This window comes from Camelina sativa, chromosome 12 (assembly GCF_000633955.1).
Source record: "Camelina sativa cultivar DH55 chromosome 12, Cs, whole genome shotgun sequence".
Classification (NCBI taxonomy): Eukaryota; Viridiplantae; Streptophyta; class Magnoliopsida; order Brassicales; family Brassicaceae; genus Camelina; species Camelina sativa.
In genome coordinates, this window is record NC_025696.1 from 31,401,605 (window position 1) to 31,423,863 (window position 22,259).

At 40.2% G+C, this 22,259-nt stretch overlaps 1 protein-coding gene and 1 long non-coding RNA gene across 3 annotated transcripts; one reads left to right on the forward strand and one right to left on the reverse strand.

Moving 5' to 3' along the window:
* Positions 4,152-4,534, forward strand: LOC104732980. Its single transcript, XR_759019.2, has 3 exons — positions 4,152-4,188; positions 4,269-4,314; positions 4,477-4,534. It is a non-coding gene; the product is annotated as an uncharacterized LOC104732980 (long non-coding RNA).
* LOC104732981 (zinc finger CCHC domain-containing protein 8-like) lies at positions 8,767-12,782 on the reverse strand. Of its 2 annotated transcripts, none has more exons than XM_010452591.2 (9): positions 12,685-12,782; positions 11,679-12,071; positions 11,447-11,528; positions 11,234-11,309; positions 10,572-10,652; positions 10,340-10,476; positions 9,917-10,175; positions 9,764-9,827; positions 8,767-9,629 (listed from the first exon to the last, which is right to left on the reverse strand). In XM_010452591.2, the coding sequence occupies exons 2-9, from the start codon at positions 12,004-12,006 to the stop codon at positions 9,034-9,036; spliced, it is 1,623 nt and encodes a 540-aa protein (XP_010450893.1). In that variant the 5' UTR covers positions 12,007-12,071; positions 12,685-12,782; the 3' UTR covers positions 8,767-9,033. The 2 variants fall into 2 exon arrangements, with proteins under 2 accessions (XP_010450893.1, XP_010450892.1); XM_010452590.2 differs by having other exon boundaries at positions 11,447-11,531.

Here is a 22,259-nt window from a genome sequence, read left to right on the forward strand (position 1 = left end):
GCTGGACCGTTTTGCTGATTCATTTCCACCTCAGGTTGTAGCTCTGGCTACCTTTGGATCATTTTGAGAAGGTACTCGATGGTCAACGCGATCCTGGTGATCGGGTTGTACCTAAAACACAAAACAAACAAGCAGAAAAAGCAAAGAAGTCAGTACCAAAATAAATAAAATAAAAAAGAACTTGATGAAGTAAGTTTTGAAATCCTAAACATAACAAATAAATCAACCAAATGGCAATGGCGTCAAATTGATATAGAGTTTTTACACCCAAGGTATCCATTCCCTATGCAGTAGTTGTATAAAGGGTTATTAATCTAAATGGTTGTTGTTAACAGATAGGATGCACTCAAAGCAATGCAAGTCAAGCCAATCAATAAAGTGGTTTTATCTAACAACCTCAAACAAACATAAATAAAAAGAATAAAACAAAGAACTACACGATTGAGGTACACGATGCAAGCAATCGAGTACCGGATCGAGTAGGTGATCGGTTGATAAGAAAACAAGAACAGAATGACGAACCACTTGAGGCACCACATGATTCTGATGATCGAGTACCATGTCGGATTGGTGGTCGAGTTAATGATAAAAGTTTAAACAATCAAAATACGAAAGATCTTAAGGATGGGACAATCGGTTCATAAGTATTCCTAACCAACCTAGAATGTTTTACAGGCCTCAAGCAATATATTTCCTAGACAGTGAATTTCTAAACCTTGCTAATCCACTCTTATGGTAGAAAAAATCAACCTTAATCACTTTCTTGCCCAATTCTCGTTGGAGAAACATGACCAAGTAGGCATTAAAATCCAATTCACTATCGTCAATAAACTCCTTGCTCATCTAATCTCTTAGGCTAAGGGAGTAAATCTCTGGCATTAGTTTATACATGCATTTCATCGTACAATCTCTCGGTGCAGAAATGCCTAGAATCTAATCCCAACCTCTCGGTTTGAAACTAGCACTAAGAACTAGGCCTGGGCAAATGGAGCAAACCGAATAAACCGATCCGAGAAAACCGAATGTTTTCGGTTATCGGTACCAACCAGTTAGAGAGGGACAAACCGATCGGTCAAATTAATTAGAAAATTCGGATGTCGGTTGGTTCGGTAATTGGACCGGATCGGTTTACCTAGACCGAGATTATGCAGCCATATATAAGGATAATAACTCTCACTAACCCTAAGTAACCCGTGTTTTCTCATTTCTTATCCGCCTCTTGCGAAACAAAAGAACAAAGAAGATATTGGGTTTTTGCGAATTCTGACCTAAAAGCTTACGAATCTCTGAAAGTAAGTTTAGTTCTTCCTCTTTGTTCTTTCTTTCTAATCAATAATTTGTTTTTCTTTGCTCCATTCATTCATCTGGATAATCTTTGATTTTGAATTCTAAACCCTAACCCTAAAATTCCCCAAATCGAAATCGATTTGGGGAATTTTAGGGTTAGGGTTTAGACTTCAGAAGCAGAGGTTGTCGCTACTCTCTACCATTCATTCCTCTTGATAATCTGTGATTTCGAATTATATACCCTAACCCTAAAATTCCCCAAATCGAAATCGAAATCGATTTGGGGAATTTTAGGGTTAGGGTTTATAATTCAAAATTAGAGTTTGTCTTTTTTTGTTATCGGGTTATTGTGTTTGTTTATCGATTGTAACATATTACTTATTAGGGTTAAGGTTCAGTTTTTAAACATATTATCGGCTTTGTCTTTTGTTATCGGCTTTGTCTTGTTTGTTTGTTGTCCTTGTGTTCTATTTTATTGTGTTTGTATTGGGTTGTTTGTTCTGTTGTGTTGTTTGTTCTGTTGTGTTACTTGTGTATATATATAATTGTATATCGTTTGCAACATATTAGGATTATTCGATTAGAGCTTGGTTGATGAACTTTCGAATAAGTATGTTTATGTGAGTTATGTCTTTTGTTTATGGTCCTTGTGTTATCTGTTGTGTTTGGTTTTTATAATTTCAAATAAGTCTGTTTATGTGAGTTTTGTCTGTTGTTTATGGTCCTTGTGTTATCTGTTGTGCATGTATATCGGTTGTTTAATGGTTGTAAACGCTGATTGTGTGTTTTATGTTCTGTAGATGAATGAAGAGCACAATGAGATGGAGCCGCCGGTTCCACCTGAACCTACTGAAGAGGTTCTAACAGGGAACACTCGTAAAGAACCTGGCACTGCTGCTGCTAAACCACCAAGACCTCGAAAGAAGAAGTATGCTAAAAGGGCGCTCATATGGCAACATTTTCTGGAAAAGGATGATGTTTCTGGTAAGAGCTTTTGTAAGTATTGCGCTGCAGAGATCGGTTGTGATTCAAAAACAGCTGGAACTAGTCCGATGATAGGCCACTTAGCTAGGTGTAAACAATACAAGGATTTTGATGAGAAGGAAAAACAGAAGGTGCTCAGTGGTGACAGTAATGGGAAGGTTATCAAGTTTGATCCGGTTATGTTTAGGAGAGCTGTTAATGAAATGGTTGTTATCAGTGAGTTGCCATTTTCGTTTGTCGAGTCTGAGGGATGGAAACGCTTCTGTTTCAATGTGTTACCTCTCTACAAGACTATCTCGAGAAGGACTTGTACGAGAGACATTGTTGCACTCTATCTGGAAGAGAAGAGAGCTTTGAAGGATCAGTTTACTGCTGCGAAACAGAGGGTTTCTCTGACTACAGACATATGGACTTCTCCTACAACCTCTACCAACTATATGGTGATCACAGTGCACTGGATTAATGCTCAGTGGGAAATGCAGAAAAGAATCCTCAGTTTTAAGGTTGTGATAGATCATAAGGGAGATACTATTGCTGGACAGTTGATGGATTGCATAGAAGACTGGGGGATTGAGAAGATTTTTACAATCACTGTTGATAACGCAAAGAATAACGACAAGGCGCTGGAAATTTTCACAGATGCGTTAAGGCTGAGAGGAGGAGAAGCACTAGTCAGAGGTGGTGATTTTCTACACATGCGGTGCTGTGCACACATACTAAATCTGATTGTTGGGGATGGTTCGAAGAAGGCCAATTCTAGTATAGTTGCTATAAGGAATGCAGTCAAGTATGTCAGGTCATCCTTCAGTAGACTTAGATCTTTTGCAATGAGGTGTGAGACAGGAAAGGTATGTAGAGGCAGCTTGCCATTAGATGTTGTCACACGCTGGAATTCAACTTATCTGATGCTAACTGCTGCTATCAAGCTGAGGGTAGCGTTTGAGAAAATGGCGAGTGAAGATAAGTTGTATTGTGACTACTTTGAGGAAGTAGAAGAGAAGTCGAAAGCAAAAAGGATTGGACCACCAACATCAGCTGATTGATAGGAAGCTTCAAGATTGGTAAAATTTCTGAAAGTGTTCTACAAGGCTACTTTGACATTCTCAGCTTCAAAGACGGTAACTTCTACATTGTGTTACAGTGAAATTGTTGACATTGAGAGGAATCTAACCGCTAAGTCTTCTAGTCCTGATTTGGAGATCCGAAAGCAAGGTTATGTAATGAGACACAAGTTTGAGAAGTACTAGGACGGATTGCATAACATGAATCCTCTAGTGATTATTGCCAATGCCTTTGATCCTCGCAACAAAATGGAGTTTGCTGGACTCTGCTTCGAACTGCTCTATGGCAAGGACACAGTAGAAAGTAAGCAACTTGAGTCTTCAGTTTCAAGTGCAATGAAGCAATTGTATGAAGATTATAGTCTTAGGCTGAGTGAACCAGTAGTCGATGCAGATCCTCCAGATTTTGAGCCTACGGTCATGTGTGACATTTCGGATGATGATGATTGTGAGCTGATGGAGTCACTTTACAATCAGTTGGTTGGTTGTAAGAAAAGTGAACCCGGCTGCAATGACTTACAGGCCTATTTGACTGAAAAAATTGAGGTAAGAGTTGAAAACAGTTTAAGGTTACCTTTTGATGTTCTCAGTTGGTGGAGGTGCAATAGTTCTAAGTTCCCAATCTTATCAGAACTTGCTAGAGATGTTCTAGCAATTCAAGTCTCATCAGTGGCTTCTGAGTCAGCTTTTAGTACAAGTGGTCGAGTGTTAGACTCTTATAGGAGTTCCTTAACTCCTTACATGGTTGAGGTTTTGATATGTGCACAGCAATGGCTAAAGTGTTCATATAAGTCAGAAGCACAAGTATCAAATTTGGTGCAAATGTTGGAAGAGGTTGAGTTTCTGGAATCTCTTGGTAAGTATCACTAAGTTTCTTTACTATGTTTTCAATTTTATACTGGAATCTTTTGTAATTTCTCTTCTTTTCTTGTGTAGATTCTCGGAATTCAGTGGCAGCTCCTCCATGATTCTACAAAGTATGGTACGTAGGTGTTTAGTTTAGTGTTTGCTTACTTGTGTCTTGCATTAAAGTCTATATTCTAGTTTCTAATTATGTATTTGATTTACATTGTTAAGTTTATGTTTGCTTTTGTTTCTTTATTAGATTTGTTAAGTCTTTTGTTATGGTTTTCATGGTGCACAGGTAGTAGATAGGAAGCTGCTCTTTTGCCTACTTTTGGATGCGGATTGGCAGCCTTAACAAAGGACTGGATATAACTGACTTGGAAGCCGATTTTTTGAGTACTTTTTGATGCAGATTATCATGCTTCGTGTAACTTCTACAACTTTTTAATAGTTACTAACGTACATGATGTAATGCTAGCTTTAAACTTGATACAATGCTAGCTGAGCAGGTTCTTTAATGGTTTGTAAAGCTTCCTAGATGAGAAGCAACCATATTTTTTAAGCTTTTGTACTTGTTTTCCTTTGTTTTCTCTTTCAACAGGTTTATTTCGGGTTAAATTAACCGAAATATGAACAATTTCTGCTAATCTCGGAAGGTAATATAAATCAGGTATCCGAACCGAACAAACCGAGTACCGACCGATCCGAAACTGAAATTAATTTCGGTTCAATTCGGTGACATTATTCACAACCCGAATTTTGCTTAAACCGAATAACCCGACCCGTTTAACCCGTTTAACCCGTTTGCCCAGCGCTACTAAGAACATTAATGCAGAAGGGATATTTCATATAAACACTCAATTTAAAACATCCTAATCGATTAAGAATACCTACAAGCCTATCCCATCCCTAGAAACTTTGGTTCAGTACTCTGATCTCATTATAATCCTCATAAGCAGAGAAACGAACATGAACTGCATAATAAAGATATTGATAAAAGAAAGCAAATAATGTATTCGAAAGAAGTGAAATGTAATACAGAATCTAAGTAGAAGAATTGTAAAAATAGAAATATGAAATCCTAAAAAAAATTAATGTAAAATCGGCTCTCAATCTCTCTCTAAGCTCTCGCTTTTTTGTGTCGTGATGTGTGTCTGCCGATATAGGAAGGGGTTTATATATGGAAATCCTTTGCCCTAGCCGCACAGCCATTATCCAAAGTCCTAATGAGGCTAGGGTCAATGCACCTCTTCGAGTTGGACTTTGGGTGGCTCCTCTTGCGCTTAGATCCGCTTGTTCTGGTGAAGGCTTTAGGTTGTTCTTCTGCATGATCACACCCGAGGGTACATGCTCGAGTGACTCCTCATTCTGGTTCTTTTTAAGCTCCCAAGCACCTGTTTTCATCCAAAATGTAACAATGCAAAATTGCAAAACCCTAAACAACCTATATGCAAATATCTAAGGTTAAAGACCTAAAAATGCTAAGATTAGACTCTAGACAATGCAAAACATGATAAAAAAAAATGTCTAAAAAGGTGTAAAATAGAGAGGCATCAACATATCAAAGTTGGATTGTTTAGGTATATTTAGCTCCTATTACCCGCATAAATAGATTAACCTAGGTTGTCTAGACATAGTGATTCGGTTCTGTGAGAATAGGCGAGTTTCTTAATCCACATTTGAGTTCTTGAACATTAAATAGTTGGAAATTCCCTGTTTAGTTTCTTAGTATGATTCAATCCATGATACCATAAGGATTATCTGCTGCCCAACACTTTGTTCATAATAAACCCCACAACAAACCCCCTTTATTTTGTCTTAGCCATATTCCTTCTTCATAAAACTTGACGCGTAGCTTATTAGTCTATGTGGGATCGATCCTTAAATACTACAACCGATTAACTGCTCTTACAGTAGTCAGGTGGTCTTTTGAGGTAAAATATTGAGGTGAAAACCATACACATCAAGCTTTTGGCACCGTTTTCTGGGACTACTTAGGTTACCTACGAGTTTAGGACTAGGATATCGTACATGACGTTTTATTTTTGAATTTTACTATAATATTTTTATTTTTCTTTTCAAGTACTCTCGAGCCTAGCTCGAATGCAGGACCAAAACCAAGCCCCGAGAGAGCTTGACGATCCACCACCTTGGAGGTATGATCAAGAAATCGCTGGAGCTTGTGATCCATTAACTCGAAGAGTCGCCGATTTCGACACTCCTCACCAACACTCTCAAAATCGATCTGCCATTCAGCCGTTGATACCGGAAGGACATGATGTTAAGATTGTGGGCATCAGATCCCACACTCAGCGATTTTAGTGGTCAAAGAGAGAATGAACCTTCAGAACAATTATTTGTGGAAGAATGTACGTTATTACAACTCTACTATTAATACTAAATTAAATCATAAATTCATACATTAATACTAAAGAGAGGTTACAACTCTACTATTAATACTAAATTAAATCATAAATTCATACATTAATACTAAAGAGAGGTTACAACTCTACTATTAATACTAAATTAAATCATAAATTCATACATTAATTGCAATAATTCTCTTTGAATGCGTCTGTTTTGATCTTGGTTTTGTTGCTCATAACTGTCGAATCTTCATGTTTAACTGAATATGTCTCGAGCCAAGAATCACGCCCCTTGATTTAGGAATTTCTTCATTAGGAATCTGAAATGTCATGCAACAGTAGAAGTCTTTGAGCTCTTCTTCTCCATCTTCTTTAGTAGATGATAGATCATAAGACTCATCATTCTCTATTGGCAAATCTTCATAATGGTTCTCCATGGCTTTTTCTTCAAAATATAAGCATCTCCTTCATCGGTTTGGTAATATTCTTCTCTAGTCCACTCCTTGGACTTGTTAGGATCAGTTGGACACTCATGTGAGGTTCCATATCCTTCTTCATCTTTAGTAGGGTGATAGACTTGATGATAACTCCAATTTTTGCATCCGTCTGGGTTATTGAATACTTGTTGTAAGGCTTCAATCTTCCATTCTAGGCGGTTCTCAATGGTATCAATGGTGTAACCCATGTTGATAATCTTTGTTCTGTCATCATCAATATACTCCATGTGGTACGAAACTTGATTGTTGATAGCTTCTATTCGTTCTTCCAAGCGTGTAATGTCCTCGGTCATAGCCTCGAACTTATCTCCGAATTCGATACACATCTTATCAAATTTAGCGTGTAGAACTAGAACTTTATCGGCCTCCTTTTGAGTCAAAATAAGTTATTTCATCATCTTCATGAGCTTGTCTTCAGTGTGAGAGCGCCTTGAAGTGATTGGTTTGCAAGTGTCAAAGAAAAAGTTTTCATTGACATCGACATTCATGACTTCTTGTGGATCAAAGTGATGGTCTGTGGCGAAGCATGGCAGATCCGCGTTGTACGGAGTGAATGAGTAGACAGCTTGGTCATAGGGTGAGTGACTTGGTCCCATGAGTGCTTAGCCTCCAGATGGTCAAGTAAAAGATGGGCGACAAGGGCGCCTAGGTGGTGGTACATGGGCTGGTCGAGAGTGACAAATGCAAGAATCATGCATCGAGTGAAATGACGGTCCGGATGGGTCTCCGTGCGTGGCTCGGTAATGCGACATAAGTTTTGCGATTGTGAGATTCTGAAAATCGTATGGGAGAGCATCGAGGTTCATCCTCAAGGTCTCCTGAAACAAATGAAAATCAAAAAGAAAAATTAAAAAGCAAGGTGTCCTAGACGTTACTCATGATCCTTGCCCGTTCGCTAGTTGCTTAACGTTGGCACCAAAGGCACGGTACGACCGGTACATAGGCCTCATCATTGAGGATGGACCTCGACGCTCTTCCTAATGAATTTCAAAACCTCACAATTGCACAACTTATATCACATTACCAAGCCACGGACAGAGAAACATCCAGACAATTTTGCTGAATGCATGGTTCTCGCATTGGTCACTGTCGACCAGCCCATGCATCACCACTTAGACACCCTCGTTGCCCACATGTTACTCGATCCTCTGGAGATCGAGCACCTATGGGACAAGCTTCCCATTCACCTAATCCGTACCAAAGAGAAGGATATTGCTCCTCGATGGACCAACACTTGGATTCACAAGAAGTCATGAATGTCGATGTCAACGAAAGCTACTTCTTTGACACTCAGAAACCTATCACTTCAAGGAGCCCACAACAAGAAGAAAGACTCCTGAAGATAATGCAAGATCTTGCCTTAACCCAAGACAAGATGATGAAAGACTTACACGCAAGATTGCGCAAAAGGCTATTGTAGCTTAAATCTGCAATTGTTGGTTTCATGATTCTGAGATTCTTTAACGTATTTTGTTGGTTTCGTGATCGAGAGATGGAGGAGATGCTTCAGATTTTTAATTTGGTTTAGTGTTGGTTATAACTTATAAGTGGTCAGTTTTTAATTTGGTTTATTGTTAATTTTAAGTAGTTTAGTATCGGTTTAAGTCATAAACCAACAAATTCAACGTGTGTGTTCTGACTAGAACTTCCGATTTGTGTGGCCCCGAGGTTCGAATTCTGTGGAGTTATGGTGCTATATGAAACTTTCCAGGGAGATACAGATAGTTTTGAAGACATACCCAAAATAGTAAAACCTTACGCATCAAAAGAAACTTGCTAGAGGAGATAACCCTACCTTTCTAGCAGACTATATCAAAAAGTATAAAAGTCAAAAGTATAAACGCCAAAGTCGGATAACTAAGAAAAGAAAAAAGCTTCCACTTTCATGGACATGATACAACAACAAATTCAACTTAGAGAGAGAGAAAGAGAATGTAGAAAAGTAAACCCTAACCATACTCATACTGATACACAGCTAACAATCTCATAGTTTCATCTTCTGCTGCTTAACCTATAAGACCAATCACGATCATCCCTGTCCCTATCCCAGTCTGTGTCCCTATCCCAGTCTCTGTCCATATCCCTGTCCCTATCCCAGTCTCTGTTCCTATCCCTGTTCCTGTCTCTATCTCTGTCTCTATCTCTCTCGCGGAAATCAGCGTCATAAAAAGAATAATCCCTCTTACTTCTTTCGGATACAGATCTATCTAACCCCGGGCTTCTTGATCTCGAACTATAATCTTTTGATCCATACCCGTAATCATATCTACTGCCATACCTTGGAGGATAACTCGATGATTCAACACCAAGCGGACCATCGTCTCTGTAATCATTTCCTCTGCTTGTTCTTTGCTGCCATCGGTCGCTTCTGCTATTGTTCCTCTGTGAAGGTGCAGCTTCCCAAAGCCACTCATCTGCGTTTTCTGGCAAGGGAGCGTTAATTCCTGGAAACTCGACTGTCTTTTTCATTTCTGGCTCTGGAGGGGGTGCTTTTTCCAAAATTTCCCCATCCTCACTCTCTATTTCCTTCCGAGTCTCCACCTCTTCTCCAAATATAGTGATTCCAGACAAATGGTCATCTTTTGGAGCTAGAGACAGGATGAAGTAGATACAATAGAAAGTGTGAGAACATCTAATACAGTTTAGCTCCTGTGCGATAACAGCAAAATCCAATTCTTTTCCATGTACATGAATGATAAGAAAACAGAGCAGAAAAGCTTACCTAAGTATCCTGGAGGGTACCCAATTTCTCGCATTCTGTTAAGCCAAGGAGGAGGGTCTAGTTCCTTCAAAAGAGGAAAGCAATGATCTAAGAATTCTTGAATCGAGAATATAGGTAAGAACCTATACACAGAAAGACAAGGTTCAGAATTACCCCAAGATTCAGAAGCTGACGTGTCTCTGCATCAAGTGTGCCGGGTTTCAAGCCATCATACTTTCCAGTTTGAGGTTTTTGATAATATCTCGATGGTAGACGGGGCCCACTACTACTCTGATTTCGTTTGGATTTCTGAAGCTTCCGAGCACTATTAACCGCTAACCGATCAAAAGGCTTTGGACATTCTCTTAAGGAATGACTGTAGCCACCACAATTGAAGCAACGTGGAGGATCATCATCAATAATCTCCAATCCTCTGAAACAATAGATACATTAAATGTTACATGAATGCAAGATCATTAAAAACATTCACGGTTAGGTTGTTCTACAACAAATAAAAGTAAAGAAGAATTAAAGGATGTATCACAGTCTTAAATAAGAAACAGGTGGAAGTTATTACAAATCTAAGATTTAATTTACCCTTCCAAGTTTCTTGAGCCATCTGCTGAATTTAAACCAATTGCAAATTCACGGTCATAAAGAGGAGTGGTGCTACTTTCCACTAGAACAAACTCTTCCAACGGCTTCGGGCCAGTTTGGTTATCGATCCAGAATGACTGCATATGCAAGAATGCACCAATTGACATGTTATGAAGATTACTGATATAGATAGTTAACAACTTTTAATAGCGTTGACAACATGTTCACTCACCACAGATGAAGTCTTCTGCAATCCAACACGTAAGGCAGGGAAATATGTCTCTTCACCAGATTCTAATGGTTTTTCTTGATTCTGAGCATATAACCAATGAAAAGATTATACCTTTAAGTTTCATACATGATAAGCCAAAAACTTTATTCGACAACCTAATCAACGAACAACTTCCCCATGTGAAGTCTATTATCTTATCATATAAACTAGAACAACTTCCCCATGTGAAGTCTATTATCTTATCATATAAACTAGAAGATTTCGATGTTAGGGACCATGATAAGGATGCCTTAGTCAATGCTAGTTCTGTTTTACATAAGAAAATAATTGGTTCCTTAGTACAAATATGGCTAAGGCTTACCTAATACAAGGATAGAAAACTGAAGATCCACATCATACAATAATACATACTTTAAGGCCTATTTAATGCAAGGATAGCAAACTGGAGATCCAAAGCATGCATAATATAATAGATACTTTATATGGTCCACGAGTATTTAGTATCATATTCTTGCACACTAAGTCAGCTCGATATCCAACAAAGATTCCCTTAACGAAATCTTAATTAAATCAAACATTGAAGAATGATAACATTCACTCACTGTTAATTCTGCTACAGAGAACATTTTAAAGAGTAAATGACCTTCTCCATTCAGAGATACCTGAGCCAAGGACGTATATTCAGCCTCCCATTCTGACCATTGCTGTAATAAACTTTCCAGCTTCTGCTTGCTAGCTCTGAAAGATGCAGTCAATTAAAAATTGATACAATGGTAAATCCGGGAATCACATAATAACGGGAATGCTTGTGTAAACACCACTTTATGCAACTTAAAATTACATGCAGTTGAGTTGTGACTCATTTTTTATCTAACCTCGTCAAGTGTTTATAAGTAACATGGACATTAGGCTGCTGTTCGTCAGAGGATGTTCGGGGTCTTTTAACACCCAATTTAGCTGCTATAAGGAATTATGGAAAAAAAGAAGAAGATAAAATAATCACAGGCATCGAGTTTGATTAGCAAATAACTACAAAAACAGATCAGGTGCCATGTCTTATCATAATTGCAAGCAACCTTCAAGATAGAAGGGCAAAGAAAAGGATACAACTAACATCCAAAGTAGCACTTTGAATTAGTGTCTCCTTTTGGATACCCACCTTCTCATCTACCACCAAACTTTCAACACTCACATTGATACCGTCATCAACCTGCTCTGTTAATATTTCCCCAGACTCCTGGCCCCCCACAGTTCTCAAATTCTCTTCTATTGGATCCAAATCCGTCTCCATATCTAAATTTCTTTTCACGTTCTCATCATTGCCAACTATAGGATTAGCCTCAGGTGACCTATTCCCAGATTCAATACTACTTTTCTGTACTTCAGAACCAAAACTGCTTGAAGCTGGTAGGTCAAGCCCATCCTCAGCTTCCATTTGTAATCAAAATTGTAAGCTTATATCCTCAAAACAATTTCATAAATCACCCATGAAAAAATATCCTGTAGTAAGAAAACAACAGTATCAGAAATCCCAGAACAAAATTACACATTAAATAGCATTCAAAACACTATTTCAAGACCAAAAGAATCATATCCAACACAAAATTTAGTTCGTTAAGCAACGAATCAACAAATCATATCCAAATCAAGTCACCCATAATTCGGCTCCCTTAAGAAACGAATCAACAAACAATAGATTCATATCCAAATCAAGTCACAAGATTTAGTTCCATTTGATTAACGTAAATTGCTTAAGAATGAAGAACAAGAAAGCAATATCTCAATCTAACAAAAAAAAAAATTTCCAGGTCCTAGAGCGATTAAGTCAATCCCAGCTCGTTTCGCCCTACCCAAAAAAACAAAGAAAATATCCAGAAAACTAGGGTTCAAGATTTTACAAATTACAGTGACCATAGCTCAATCTACTCGATACGAAACATAAATCATATATTCACGTAGCAGAAACTAGAGAAAACTTAGAGAATTTGAGGAGGGAGACGAAACGACAGCTTCGTCGGGAACAAACAAATCATTCAAAAAGGTGTAAAAATTTACGGTAAGCTACGAAGAAAGCTTGGGAGAGATATACATGGAGATAGAGAGAGGGCTTAACCTAGTTAATGGAGGTTGGAGAAGCAAAGGAGAGAGAGAGAGAGACAGAGAGATGAGATGAGATCTGGGAGATTCAAAACGAAGACTGTTTTATTCATCCGTGTCTATAATACTAAAGAGTTAACAGTCAATAATCTAATGCTACGCAGCGCAGCTAATTTACTCTGAGCCTAGTCAACTTACCCAAACGGTGCGTGTTTGATTCGTCAACTTGCTTGTAAAGTTGACTAGGTAATTCTTTTGGTAAGTAATCTTTTTTTTTTTTTTTGAAAGTTGAAAAATTAATGATTTCTTTTTAGTAATTTTGGTATTAACAAAAAAAAAACTATGGAAAAATTATTTACCAAAAGTGTATTGGTCAACATTATTTTTTTCGTCAAATAAAATTTATTTATTTTTCAGATCAGGCGAGATTAATTGTAAAAGACTTGATGAAGGGTTTACGAAAGCAGAAAAGAAATCTCCATACAAACATGATTTGGAGAGTATGTGCTACAATGTTACAGGATATATAAACATAATTGACTGAGAAATAAATTTCTTCCTCCAAAAAATGTCTTGCACGAGGTTTTCTATCTCACATCGGACATATTCGTCATCGATGACCTTGACGATTACTTCGCAGTCACCACGAATCCATGCTTTTTGTAAAGCAGTTAACAAAGCTTTAGTTTCTGCTATTGAAGGGGAGGAAACTTTACCCAAATTAATAGCACTCTAAGCTTTTCCAACACCTTGATGATCTCTAATTATCCACCCACCTTGTGCTTTTGAAGTTTGTTGATTGAAACTTGCATCAAAATTACATTTAAGATTTATCCGAAGGTAGTGCAGGGGGTTCCAATGTGTGGCTTGGAGAGATTCCAAGCATTGTGAAGAATCACGGTAACGTTGTGGGATTAATGTAGACCACCATTCCAAAACTTCAGCTTTAGCCTTCACCACAATTTTTGAAGGACTTTCCCATAAACTATTAAAGACCCAATTATTTCTTGTTTTCCAGATTCTCCACATGACCCAAAAAGGTTCTAAAGATTTGGCACTTATCTCAGTCGAAGATTGAGTGAAATTCAGAGCAGCCGAAATGTTTTCCTGAAGATCCTTCAAAGGAACCTGATTTTGTGGGAGCGTGTTTGATAGTCTCCAGGCTATATTAGCAAAACCACATGTAAACACTGTATGATTTATAGTTTCTTGTTCCACACGGCATCGTGGGTAAAGTGTATCTATTCGCATATCGCTCATCCTTAATCGAGACCATGTTGCCAGAGCACCAGATAATGTTCTCCATACAAAATCTTTGATTTTCGGAAGCACCGGTAGTTGCCAGACCTTAGTCTTTAACTCAAGTGAACCATGTGGAGCCGGTGGTCTAGGATTAAAGTTCAATGAATCGTGGATGAGGAACCAATATCCAGATCGACAGTGTAAGCGCCATCTGGTGTGAATGCCAAATTAACTTATCTTCCAAACTATTGAATGGTAAATGAATCAAGTGTAGATACTCATGATCTCTAGGGTGGATGAAAGCCTGAATTTGATCATTGTTCCAATATCTATGAGAACCACAGTTTGACATAAGAGTGCTAAACTTATTATCAGGGTCCTGATTCGTGTGAATCATCTCTAAAGGTCGAGGTGGGTGAGAATCAACCAGATTATCTGTTGCCAAGTTGATATTCATGCCATCTCCTACTAGGTAACGTGATCCCATCTTTAGCACATCAATTCCATCAATTCCGACCAACATAGATTCATGGTTTTGCATCTAAAATGTTATCGTCTTTGAAATAGCGAGCTTTCATTATAAGAGCAAATAGAGTATTTGGATGGTGAATTAGTCGCCACGCCTGTTTGGCAAGGAGCGCATCATTAAATTTCTCTAGGTCTCTAAATCTCAATCCACCTTTCTTTTTAGGGGGGTATATTCAATCTAATATTTCAAGTGATTTGATTTTTCATGAGATTTTAAATGAGTTGATGATTTTAGGGAAGTTTATATGATTTATTGTAAAATTCTTTCAAATCCCACCTAAAACGATGAGATTTGGATTTCTCTATTTTTAACTAAACAAATCCTCTCAAATCCTCCAGAATCCCTAATAATCATTAGACTATGTTTCTATTCATAGTTTATTTAACCATAGACTATGTTTGCAACTAATGAGAAATTCAGTTAGGTTTAACAACCTTCCTTTCTCATCTAATAACTTGCACATTTCCCTTTTATCCTTTTGCTTTTATTATCTCAGCCTACTTCAAATTCTATTAAGACTATATTTTTCATGGTTTATTGAATTAAAAAAAAAATAAAAAAAGTTTTATTAATAATATAAATTTTGGCCAAAAGGTAGAGAAAAACGCTCTCGAGAAAAACTCTCTCTCGTCGCAATGTTCAGGTTCTGAGTTCTATTCTTCGGTTTCAGTTAATGATGGAGAATCTCTACTTGAGATTCTGGTTGGCTCCCTATGGTTTCAAGGTTATTGATCTCTCGGATTTTGGATTAATTGTGGTGGATATGGGTTTTCCCTTGTTAGGGATTTCGGATTTCAAATGGGATTTCTCTGCTGATTCGTTGGGACGGAGATTGGGGAATGGAGATTTTGCAAGGGGATCCCTGGATTGGGTTTTCTCGGGCGTTGATTACAGACTGGCTCCGTCGGATTTACTCCGATTGGAATGGAGGTTTCTAACTATGATTTTGGGGCTTTGGGCGATGGTTATGGGGGATCTGCAGGATTCCACAGTTTCCTTTTTTGGTTTCGGATGAGGCTTGATCTCAGCTTGTAGATCACGATATCATCGTCAGGGAGATTGCGAAAAACCCTCCTCAATTCCTTTCGTGGTTGTCGTATTTTGTGTCATTACAGTCGGGATCTTCGGATCTGGATATAAAAGGGAACTCAGGGTCGTGTCTGTTTCTCATCTTTGTTTGTGTCCTCTCGCTCTTTCTTTCATTTTCTTTCGGCTCATACTAAAGTGTTTACGGGGTTCCTGGCTTGTCTGTCTCTTTGGTGTTTCTCCTTTGGTCCTCACGATAGTTATGGCTCAGAGTGGTTTGTTGAATCCTCAGGTGTCTTCGGAGAATTTGTCCGGGGCTGGTGGAAAGCTCAAGATTAAGATCCCACGGTTTGATAACTCTGCTTTGATTGAAGGTTATGCTAAGACCCTTATTGGTCGCTGCATGAACCATGTGATGCAGGACATGAAGGCATTGTTGTTCATGCTGCCAAAGATTTGGAAGATCGAAGAGAGGGTTGTGGGTGCTGATCTGGGTTTGGGGCGGTTCCAGTTTGATTTTGATCAAGAAGAAGATATCCAGGAGGTCTTGAAAATGGAGCCTTACCATTTTGATCATTGGATGCTTTCTTTGGTTCGATGGGAGCCAGTGGTGGATCCAAAGTATCCCTGCCACATTAAGTTCTGGGTTCGAGTCATGGGTTTCCCGTTACATTTTTGGGCTGATGAGACTTTCCGCAGCATCGGTTCAGAATTGGGGAAGGTTGAGGACGTTGATCTTGATAATGGTCGGGTTCAGGTTCTGCTTGATGGTTTTAAACCTTTAGTGTTTGAAGCTTCGGTGGAGTTTCACAGTGGGGAGGAAACATCTGTGTCTTTGCGGTATGAACGGCTGTTTGGGTATTGTCGGAGGTGCTATAGCTTGTGCCATGATGTCTCACGCTGCCCTTTGTTTGGCAATAATGGAAAACTACCGATGGGTGGTGGGTCGGATCCTCGACCTGAGGATAAGCTTCAGAGCTATAAGGGAGCAGCGGCTAATGGTGTAGCTCAAGGGAATGGCTCTGGCTTGCCTGGTGGGGACAGGTCAGGTTTTCCTCATCAGGGCTCTGGTGCAGGAAATGGACGGGGTGCAGGTGGCTCCTAGGCTGTCAACCATCGACAAAACCAGGGTTTTGGGTATAAGTCGAAGAAGGGACGTAGGGATTCCCACCCTAAGGAGCGGTTAGTGCAAAAGGTCTCCTCTCCCGCAGATGCTGGTACTAGTCTCCAGGCTGTTGGTTCGGGTGTTGGTCCCAGTGAGGACCATGGTGGGGATGTGGGAGTTCATATCTCTGATACGGAGCAAACGATGCTTGATGCCTTTGTGGGTTCAACTACGGAGGAGAGTGTGGCTCCGGGTGCTCAGTCTACGGCTCTGGTTGCTCCGCCTGTGGTTATAGAGCACAACACCCTGCCAAGTGAGGAAAAACGGGTGTGTAGGACCTTGTTTCCTGGTTCTGAAGGCCCGAATGTGACAACTACTGGTTCCATGGAGTTCGTTCAGCAGGAGGTTTATTTCTCAGATGCACTGAGTGAGCTGTTAGCCTAGGATTATCCTCCTGATGATCGCACCTTAGGGTTTATGGCCCCTATTTTGGAGGAGCCAGGGAACGAGACAGAGATGTCCTCTGAGGTGGATTCTTTCCTCGCAGAGGAGGAGGTGACTTTTGTTAACAAGGAGAGTTCTGACGGTGCTTCTACTGGTCAAGATCTCCAGGGGGAGACTGGTACTATTGATGTAGACGATGACACAGAGGCGGTTAAGCAGGGTTTAGCAGCCCAAGCTACGGTTCATCCACCACGGCATAAGCTGGTTAAGAGTAATGGGGTTCTACCAGGGGCAAACACAAAAAGCGGAACTTGTGCACCTTATCTTCGCCACGGAAGAAGGTCGGTATCAAGGGGATGGGTCTGCAGGGGAAACCAGGTCCTAACCAAGGAGGGAAGCCTCCAAGGAACTCGGACCGTTGATGTTAGTTGTCTGCTTGAGCTGGCAAGGGGATGTGGCCTCGTTTCAACCCACTCGATTCTGGTTTTTAGTTTGCAAACAGGCTTTGTTATGGCCTCCTGTGGTTTTTTTCTTTATTTTTCATTCGCTTGTATGGAATAAATTAGCAATGGGTGCTTTTGTATTTGTTCGACTAGTTGTGGTTGTACCACTTTTACCAGAAACTTAATAAAACCTTGTTTGTTTTTTTCTTGTTTTTCTGGTTATCACTATTGTCACTGGTTGTTTGAATGTATTGGAGTCTCTCCTCGTTCTTATTTGGTCGCTAAGTGTGGTTTACTTCCTGGTCTACCACGAGACTATGGGTCCGTTTGGGGATTGTCAAATTTTTACACATGTTCGACATATCTATTTCAGGCTTCATGGCCACTTTTATTTGGGCCTAGTTGGGCTTTGCTGGTATTGGAGTTTTTCAATATATTTGGTTCTTGTTGGTTTTTGGATTGCTTTCATGGTTGTTTAAGAGTTTTTAACTCTGTTTACCTCCCTGAGGACTGGGCGGGTAGACTTGTGTGGTTCTTACCACAACAATTGGATTTAATTTTTGAATATTATTAGTTGGAATTGTCAAGGCCTGGGTAATAAGGCAACCATTGGTAATCTGAGGGATTAATGGCAAAAACATCGGCCTGATTTTCTATTCTTGATGGAGACAAAACAGCCTCGTGTTGTTTTGGAAAAATATGTAGGGCATTTTGGGTATAAAAATTTAACCACACTTGACCCTCTTGGGTGTAGTGGCGGTTTGGCACTTTTTTATAATCAGGAGGACTTTAACGTCTCTATTTTATTTCAGTCTAACCGGTTAATTGATATTGAAGCAGTTTATAAAGGACGGGTCATCTATTTAACGTTCGTTTATGGTGATCCTATACCCCATAATAGTGATATGGTGTGGGAGCGGTTACTGCGGATGGGTGGGTCTCGGTCATCACCTTGGTTCGCTGTAAGTGATTTTAATGAGCTGACTGGTAACCATGAAAGAAGAGGAGGCAAGCTTCATCATGCCTCTTCTTTTCTTCCTTTCAATGGGATGATTCAAGACTGTGGTTTTTTGGAATTTCCCTATCTTGGAGATTGTTTGTCTTGGCGGGATTGGCGGGATAAAAAACCAATTCGGTGTCGGTTGGATAGGGCTCTTGGTAATGAGGATTGGCATGAATTATTTTCTGATACGTTTCTAGAATATTTACCTATGATTGCCTCTGATCACAAGCCCATGGTGATTAATATTGGGGCAAAGAGGCCGCGGGGAAAGAGACGGTTTTTGTTTGATCGCTGGTGGATTGGGAAGGAAGGTTTGATGGAGGCAATCTCGGCGGGTTGGGATGGGGAAAACACTCAGAGTTCACCCACCTTTTTAGACAAAATTGTAAATTGTCTACGGGATACAATTGAGGCCTTAAAGAGTCAGCTGGCCGTGGCTCAGGCCGATGACGCAACTCCACCGTCGGTAATCTCTGATTTAAATGCCCGCTTGCGGGAAGCCTACAGGGATGAAGAGGTCTATTGGTATTTGAAGAGCCATAATAGATGGATGCGCGTAGGGGATCAAAACTCTAAGTATTTTCATGCGCTGACTAAGCAGCACTGGGCCCGTAATCGGATTACATGTATTTTTGATAAGAATGAGGTTTGGTCTACGGAGGATGTTGATATGTGCAATACTGCAGTGTTATACTTTGCAGATTTGTTTACAACGTTGCACCCGACAAATTTTGATGAGGTCTTATGTGAGGTACGCACAGTCATCACAGACGAGGTCAATACTCAGTTAACGGCCCCGGTTACAGAGGCAGAGGTTCATGCGGCTTTATTTATGATGCATCCGGATAAGGCTCCTGGCCCGGATGGGATGACCGCTTTGTTTTACCAAAAGGTGTGGCAGGTTGTAAAGGGAGACATTGTCTCGTTAGTTAATGGTTTCTTCGAGGAGGGCGTGTTTGATAGAGGTTTAGATACTACGCACATCTGTCTCATCCCGAAGGTGGCAAAGCCAACCCGGATGACAGAGCTGCGCCCAATTAGTTTGTGCAATGTGGGGTATAAAATTATTTCTAAGATCATGTGTCAACGGCTTAAGAAGATTTTACCAGGACTAATTTCGGAAACTCAATCGGCTTTGTTTCGGGCCGTCTCATTTAAGATAACATTCTGATTGTTCAGGAAATGTTTCACGGGCTAGGACTAATCCGTCATGTAAAGGGAAGTTTATGGCAATAAAAACGGATATGAGCAAGGCTTACGACCGGGTCGAGTGGGGGTTTATTGAAAAGCTACTCTACAAAATGGGTTTTGATGCAAGATGGATAGGATGGATTATGTTTTGTGTTAGCTCAGTTGAGTATAAAGTGCTCCTAAATGGTCAACCTAATGGTTTGATTATTCCGGAAAGGGGTTTACGACAGGGGGATCCCCTATCTCCTTATCTGTTTATCTTATGCACAGAGGCTTTAATTGCCAATATTCGGAAAGCGGAGGAGAATAAACTAATTACAGGGATCAAGGTGGTGAATCAATGCCCGCCAATCACACATCTTTTATTTGCCGATGATAGTTTATTCTTTTGTAAGGTCACCAAGGAACAATGTGAGGTCATTTTGAGTATTTTACGGAAATATGAGGCTGCCTCGGGTCAGCAGATCAATTTTGCGAACTCTTCTATTCAGTTTGGTCATAAAGTTGCGGAAACTACAAAAATGGAACTCTAAGGGATCCTTGGCATAACAAATTTGGGAGGCATGGGTTCCTACCTAGGGCTGCCAGAGAGTTTAGGTGGGTCTAAAACAAAGGTCTTTTCGTGTGTCCGGGAAAGACTACAGGGACATACGACTGGTTGGTCAGTGAAACTGCTTTCTAAAGGGGGAAAGGAGGTGATGATCAAATCTATCGCAACTGCGGTCCCGACGTTTGTGATGTCTTGTTTTCGGCTACCAAAAACAATTACATCCAAACTCACAAGTGCTGTGGCGAATTTTTGGTGGAGTGCGGATGGTAGGACGGGTGGTATGCATTGGTTAGCATGGGAGAAACTATGTTGTACCAAACAACTGGGCGGGTTAGGTTTATGGAATGTTGATGACTTTAATTCGGCTTTGTTGGCAAAACAACTATGGAGGCTCATGAATTATCCGGATTCTTTGTTTGCCAGGGTTTTTAAAGGTAGGTATTATAGGAATTCGAATCCCATGGAACCGATTCGTTCTTACTTTCCCTCTTACGGGTGGAGGAGTATTATTTCAGCTCGCTCTCTGGTACATAAAGGACTTATTAAACGGGTTGGATCTGGAGAGTCTATTTCTATATGGACCGATCCCTGGATACCAGCTCAATCCCCGAGACCAGCTCTCAGTAAGGACCCGCTTCAGGACCCTTCTCTTAAAATTTCACACTTAATTGATAGTAGGACAAATTCGTGGCGGATGGATGTGCTCACTTAGCATTTTGATCTTGTTGATGTTGCATTAATAGGAGCATCACCCTTAGGTAGTGGTCCGAAGGAGGACTCTCTTTGTTGGCATTTTACGAAGAATGGGAGGTATACGGTTAAGTCTGGTTATCATGCGGCACGTATGACGATCTCTAGGCCTTTTAAGGCGCTTTGTGACGGGCCAGAGATTACCTCTCTCCTAGCTAGTGTTTGGAAGGTCCGATGCCCACCAAAACTCCACCACTTTATGTGGCAAGTATTGTCTGGGTGTATTCCTGTTTCAAGGAATTTACGGCGGCGTGGTATCGCGTGTGATTTGGGCTATTCACGTTGTGGTGCGGAGGAGGAAACAGTTAATCATGTTTTGTTTCTTTGTCCACCAGCATCAGGTGTGGGCTCTATCTCAGATACCGGTAGGATCACACTGTTTTCCGGTGGAGTCTGTTTACGCTAATATGGATCATTTCTTGGACCCCAAAAGCCAGGGATCCCATGTGTTAGCTTTCCCGAGGATTTTGTGGTAATTATGGAAAGCGCGTAATGCAAAGGTTTTTGAAAATATTACAGAAAGGCCAGAGGAGGTGGTTCGGGTAGCTGAAGGTGAAGCTTTGTCCTAGCAGCAGGCTCAGGAGGAGAGTGAAGATGCGGATTCAATTGTCCAGCCAATGGGTGTTGATTCTCGTTTTTGGGGGCCACCTACTTCTCTTCCCATGTTCTTTTCAGGCTTTCGTTGTTTCGTTGATGGCTCTTGGAAGTCCGGCGACCATTTCGCAGGAGCTGGCTGGTTTTGTACCACGTCTCAGGATCCGACGCCAAACATGGGAGCTACTAACTTTCGAAGAAGTTTTTCCCCCCTACACGCTGAAGTCGAGGCATTCATTTGGGCGATGCGCTGCATGATCGGACATGATCACCGCGAAGTGGCATTTTACTCATACTGCACTGATTTGGTGAAGATGGTGTCTTCGCTACACGACTGGCCGGCGTTCTCCACATATCTTGATGACATCACGATGGACAGGGAAGAATTTTCTTCTTTTTCCTTATCTCTTATTCCTAGAACTGCAAATGTAAAAGCGGATCACCTGGCACGCTGTGCGCGCACATCTCCGCATACTATTTTGTATGTAAACAATTTCCCTCTGCATTGGCTCATCTGAGCTAATCTTTTGTTGACAAAAAAAAAAGAATTCAACTTTATTTACTTTATTTTTTTTTTTAATGGTGGAGGTGAAATCAACTTCAGTTTGTGCTTCTACTAACTGCAAAAAGGTTTGTTTGGCCACCAACTAGTGAATAATACTGAATATAAAAAAAAGGAAAAATGTAAAAAGAAAAAAGAAAAAAATTTGAAGT

Coding starts and splice junctions, on each gene's coding strand:
- LOC104732981 (XM_010452590.2), bottom strand. CDS start 12,006: ATGGAAGCTGAGGATGGGCTTGACCTACCAGCTTCAAGCAGTTTTGGT. Junction 11,532..11,678: donor TGCTACTTTGGATGTTAGTT/GTATCCTTTTCT, acceptor AATTCCTTATAG/CAGCTAAATTGGGTGTTAAA. Junction 11,310..11,446: donor ACTTATAAACACTTGACGAG/GTTAGATAAAAA, acceptor TGCATCTTTCAG/AGCTAGCAAGCAGAAGCTGG.